The sequence below is a fragment of the Acanthisitta chloris genome, unplaced genomic scaffold, assembly GCF_000695815.1.
Source record: "Acanthisitta chloris isolate BGI_N310 unplaced genomic scaffold, ASM69581v1 scaffold14115, whole genome shotgun sequence".
NCBI lineage: Eukaryota > Metazoa > Chordata > Aves > Passeriformes > Acanthisittidae > Acanthisitta > Acanthisitta chloris.
Genome location: NW_008674358.1, coordinates 12,123 through 17,765, shown reverse-complemented (window position 1 = coordinate 17,765; position 5,643 = coordinate 12,123). Strand labels below are relative to the sequence as shown.

Below are 5,643 nucleotides of genomic sequence, written 5' to 3'. Positions count from 1 at the left end.
GAACTGAAGGATTTATTTCTCATCCTCGCCAGACACATCCCAGGGCTGCCTGACATGTTCCTGAAGGTTCTTCATGCTGAATCATAACAATTTCTCAGTAATTGATGGCAAATTTGTCTTTTCTGGTTTCTTCAGTGGCTTGTGGGAAAGCTCTGGAAGATTATCCATGACTCAGCTTGCAAACAAGCACTAACACTTCACTTTGGGGCAGCTTGGTCTCCAGGGTAAAACCTCAGGGCAAGCAGTGCTGGAGGTGTATCCACATCAGCAAGCCCTTCCCAAGAGCAGCCAGACTGGCTCTCCGTGTGTCTGATCCAAAGCTTGGGCAGCAGCAGGAAAAAGGGAGGATGCTATGTGCTAACACGGCAAGGGCAAGTCTCCAGCGAGATGGTGACAGTTTTGGACTGTCAGGGGGTAAAGTGAGGTCAAGACTGTCTGTTCATCAAGAGGCACAAAGCAGAGCCCTTGTCACCCCAACTGCTCAACTCTGGTTGCCTCAGACATGCAGACTTCCCCGGGCCAGCTGGGAGGAGTTACTAGCTCATGCCATCACCCAACCCATGAGGTCAGCACCTAAAAATCCCAGAGCAAGTCTGCAGGGCTCAGACCTGCACAGGGGCTCAGACCTACACAGTCAGGATAAGGAGTCAAAGGAACTTCACCTTTTTATCAAAGCTAATGCTTCACATGCCCTCACAAGGTGGGTCAGAGATGGCCAAGACTTGCTGGTTGCATCCAGACAGACATCTCTCACACAACTGAGCAGAGCTGCCCTTTGCTCTGTCAGCAAAGCCTGCCATCCAGGTGCCTTTCTACCACTGGAAGGCTCAGGGGCAGGAAAGGAGAGCCAGCTTCAGAAGGAGTAAAACAAGCCAGCTGACACAGGGAGTTTCTTTCCACTTATGGCTAATTCTAACCTTCTGAAATTCCTTTCCATTCTGATCGCAAATAAACCTCAAATCTGTCTTTTTAATCCCATTTCGCCAAAAATTTCAAAACAAAGTCATCAAACTGCAGAGTTGCAGGTTAAGGATCTGTTTGCAGTTACACATTTCAATTAAAAAGCTCAAATGGAATTGTGTTTTTTCATTTCTATTCTAACAACTGATGCTTTTGGATTTCTACTGTACTAGCAATTGGTCATGATAGCAGTAGTAGAGCTCATCATTTTCTTAAACCACCAAATGGAAACTAAGAACCTATTGCAAGTGTTTCCTGTTTATACTGTAAGGCTTTAATGAGCATTGTATCCAATTGCCTCATTCTACTACAACATCCAGTGGTTCACTCTGCATACATTTAAAACAAACTAGATGTTACTGCTCGTATTTTGTCCCTTGGTGATAGGTGTAATTCACGTCACATCTTAAGAGTGGTGAGACTCCATAAACACATAAAGCATACACAAAAACAAAGCAAAGTTTTAAGATCTTAATGCTTTTTGCTAATTTTAAATTTTTTAAATGATACGCTTTTCTAAAGTTTATTATTTAAAACAGCATTCAGCACGTGACATATATTTACAGGGTTTGATGTGGCCTGATACAGGATTGTGGGCACCATCGCTTGTTTTCCTAGAGTAAAAGCATTGCAGGACCTGTGTTTTCCTGGAAGCACTTACTATGTGCCTGGCAGCAAAGACACCGTCTACTATGGCACAGCAGAATGCAGCAATGACACCAAAACTGATGAAGACGATCGATGCAACCAGCTGAGAAGGGAAAACAAAGCAAAGTATCATCTGCCTCTCCACAACCAAGTGATTTGTGCCCTCTCCACAAGGATATGTAAACCACAGCCAATAAGCCCTCCAGAAATCAATGACCCAAATGTTTGCCCAGGCTGCACCGACTGGTCTCATTGAATGCAGTGAGATGCATGTCTGCTCTGGCAGGGCAGCAGGAGTAGCAGTGTTGTGCCAGACTGGTTCTCTGGCGAGTTGATACTGTAATGCAAGTTTTTCCATGACTCCAAAAGGCTAAACTTAGGCTGAGGATACACCTCCTCTTCTGGCTGCTCCTGTCCTTAACTCTTCCCTGGAGAGAAAGGAGAGAATTTATTCTCTCCCCATCCTGGAGTGCTTTGGGGAGCTGCTCCTGTGAACACTTACTGAGCTGTATATGAACTTCTCTGCTGGGACTGTGCCTTCAGGGAACAATGCTTTGATGCAGGCACAAGCACAAAGCCATGAGACTAGAACACAGGTGACCAGCTGATGCCATCGGTGTTGTACACACACACAGCAGCCTGGCTGGGCCCCTCAGTGCCAGGTTGTGGGGAGCACAGCCCATCCTGCCTCCCCTTGGCTTATGGGAGGTGCAAGGAGAGAGATCTCCCTCCAGCTGCAGCTCAAGGAGAGCAGTCAGACAGGTCTGATCCTCTTCCACTGGCCACATCCTGCCCAGTCTTAAAATTAGGTGAAAACATTCAGCAGGTAAAACAGAAATACAAAATCTCCAATCCAGGTTTGAGAAACAAAATCTCTACTCTCTCTATGCCTCTTTGAACTCCACCTCTGCCAAAGTGCCAGCGCTCAGCTGGTGGAACCACGCACAAGTGCTGACATGACCCCTCTACTCATGCCTGAACAGCAGCTCAGCAGGTGCCAGCAGGCTCCTGACCAGCTCATCACACACAGAGCTCCCAAGGCCAATCCCAATCCCCTTGCCAAAGCATGCTGGGGATATCAGCAGGGCTGCAGAGGGAGGGAAAGCACAGCATTCACACAGACAGATTGAAAAAGACAGCAGTATTTCCCTGTAAAGAACTGGAAGCTTCAGTGGGTTTTTCCCTGGTGGTTTTCCACTCTGGTGATCACAGCCTTCAAGCATCAGTCGCTGGCAGCTGTTAAAAACTGTTTCTCCACAAGTACAAAGGTGACTCTGGTCATAAGAAGCTGTGAGCTGTAGTAAAGATCACTAACAACACAAATACAAAACTAACAGATAGCCTGGCCAGCACTGAGAGATATCTCAGGTCTCCGGGCACAGGGATGTTTGTTTTAAACCCTCAGGTGCTAAGTTTGCTTGAAAACATTGGTTCCTGCCACTGCACGAGGCTCCAGTTCTCAGAAACACAAGCCAAAGCCCTTGACAAACACAATACAGAAGGATACTTATGTATATTTTTTAAGTATCTGAGGATTTTTTGGTTAATCACACCATTTTTACCTAGATCTCCCTAAGTGAAAACAGACCTTCCTCCAGCAACCTCCATGTGTCTCCAGGTCAGTTTGAGCAATGAGTGGAGATGCAGGAGAGCTTGCTTGGGAGAGTGGAAATGGTCCCTGTACAATTGCTTACTTCAGTTAGATTCAAAATGAGAGCAAACGGCTTTGTAGATGAGACAAGTATTCAAGATACAGACATAAAACCTTGTTGCTTTCCAGTAGATGGAGCAGACTGTGAAATGAACCCCGTGACCACATGAACATGTCACGGTCACTAGTAACAGGTTGTTACTGGAATATTAGATGCTGTGCCACGAAGTACTTGCAGATGGCAGCAGGTGACAAGTTTTCCAGGATCAGATCCTACACTAGGACCTTGTTTCTGTCAGCTGCAAACACCTGAATTTCCTCCCCACTCATCCCCCATGATCTCTGTATCTGGATCACACTCACTATCCATCACACAGTCACACTGCTCACTCCAGTGAAACCTCACACGGCGAGGAAGTTTAGCTTCTTACAGTCTCAGTGGAAGAAATGGGGTTTACGACTCAGGTTACTTTGTAGTAAGTTTTGTTTTCTTTGTACTGTCCTTTGTTTCATACATACGTGAAAAAGGATGTTCTCCCTAAATAGCATGAGCCTTGGAGACGGGAAGTGAGCCAAACACTAAATATAAACAATTAGGGTATTTGTCGGTCAACCCTGCTCGCAGATAGGAGCTGCTAATATGGTTGTTTAAAATAAATACAAGGTTAATGATGATACTTTCATAACAGCCCTACCAGGAGAAAAGGATCTGATGCTAGAAATGGGTTTGCTCACTTTATTTAGACACTTCCCTCTCTCTCAGCTGGGGAAAGAAAAGCCTGAAAAACACATACTAAGAAAAATCAGACAGCAAATGGAAATATACAAATTAATTTTGAAAGTCCCAGTTTTCAGCTCACCAATGAGATTTTTGATTTGGGGTTGTTAATACTGTTACTGTAGCAAGCAGAAGCCCCTCTCAAGAGCTGTGTGATATTATTGTTCTTCACTCATCAAACTCCTGATGAAGTCAGCCACACCTAGTAGCATCCTGATAAGAAAGGACAAACTGGTTCAGATAGTGCAGGAACCATGAAGCATGAGTGCCCAGGGCTGAGGCTCCCTTTAGGTGATGGTACAGCCTCACACAGGCTGCTGGTTCTCACTTTCGCGTGGCAGGGATGACTGTCATAAAGGCACATAAAAAGGTGACTCCTCACTTGAAAACGGCTGTGTGGGCAGTGGGGTGTAGGTCAGAGCTGCCTGCAGGGTGGGCAGGCAGGCAGAGAGCACAGCTGGCCCTGCCTGAAGGGACAAAAGCTCTCCCTTACTTTGATGAGTGGGAAGTTTAGATGCATGTCATGAAAGTCAATACACTTGGGTGGGAAAAACCATAGAGGTCTATTCCTGCCAGCAGGATGGAGAGATGTGAGGAATGCTGCTTCAGGTTAGCCCTCCCCATCAACCACACTGACTTGCTTGGCTCCTCACGCTCCAGAGTCACCTCATGGCCAGAAACACACACAAGAACACAGCTGCAGAAGTTGCTTTTAGCTTTTTCTGCCATCAGCTGTGTAACAAGCAAGACCAAGACTCCCTTTTAGCAAACTAGGACACTGTGGAAGTTCACAGAAGATAAAAAAAATAAATCCTACCACTGCCAGTGATGTTATGGAAACATGTAATGGACAAAGCTGCCACTGTACAAGTGCTCCTGGGTAAGGAAGAGGTGTGACTAAAGCAGAGGGACAATAAGTGGCAGCTACTCCACGTCCTCTCTGCTGTCAGAGCAGACACTGCCAGCTGAGGCAGCAATCCCTGCTGATGCAATCCCTGCAAAGCTGGGTCATGCACGCTTTTTGGGACATAAAATGACAGAGAGAAATGAAAGAATAAACATGGGCTACCCAGGGCTCTTCAGAATAACCAAACAAGTCAAGTCAGAGCCATGCTGTCACTTGTGGGCACTCCTGTAAAGAGTCCAGAACTGGCATAACATGGTCATTGCTCAACCAGACACTGACATGCTGCTAATACATGATGAGCAAGAGGCTGAAAACATGCTAGGATAGAAAGAACAGGACATGTGTAAGGAATTAAAGAACACCTTGCCTGTCTCAAACGCTGTTAATGCCACAAAAGGGATTCACCCTAAGGCTTGCCAGCCATCAAGGCAACAACTTGATATAAGCACAAAAGAGATGATTTTGTGCTAATTCCAGGCCTGGCAGAGAAAGGATCTGGTTAGCACATCCTGATTAACATATCTAAACAAAAAACCCCACTGTGGTAAACTGCATGTACATATCAAAAGTCACCTTAGACAGGCAGTACCTGTGACCACCGGACCCCCCACCCCGAGCCTTCCTCACTTAGCATGGAAATTAGGAATACACCTCCAGAGAGATCCCAGAACTGGATCCATGGGTGGTGATCTCCTGTCT

The 5,643-nt window shown here is 46.0% G+C and overlaps 1 protein-coding gene across 2 annotated transcripts in view; it reads right to left on the bottom strand.

The window, feature by feature from the left end:
• Window positions 1-5,643, bottom strand: part of TMEM255A (transmembrane protein 255A) — a 27,039-nt gene that overhangs the window by 10,632 nt on the left and 10,764 nt on the right. For both annotated transcript variants that reach the window (XM_009075308.1, XM_009075309.1), the window contains exon 4: window positions 1,622-1,711. In XM_009075308.1, the coding sequence (XP_009073556.1) occupies window positions 1,622-1,711 (90 nt within the window). The remainder of the gene's footprint in view (window positions 1-1,621; window positions 1,712-5,643) is intronic.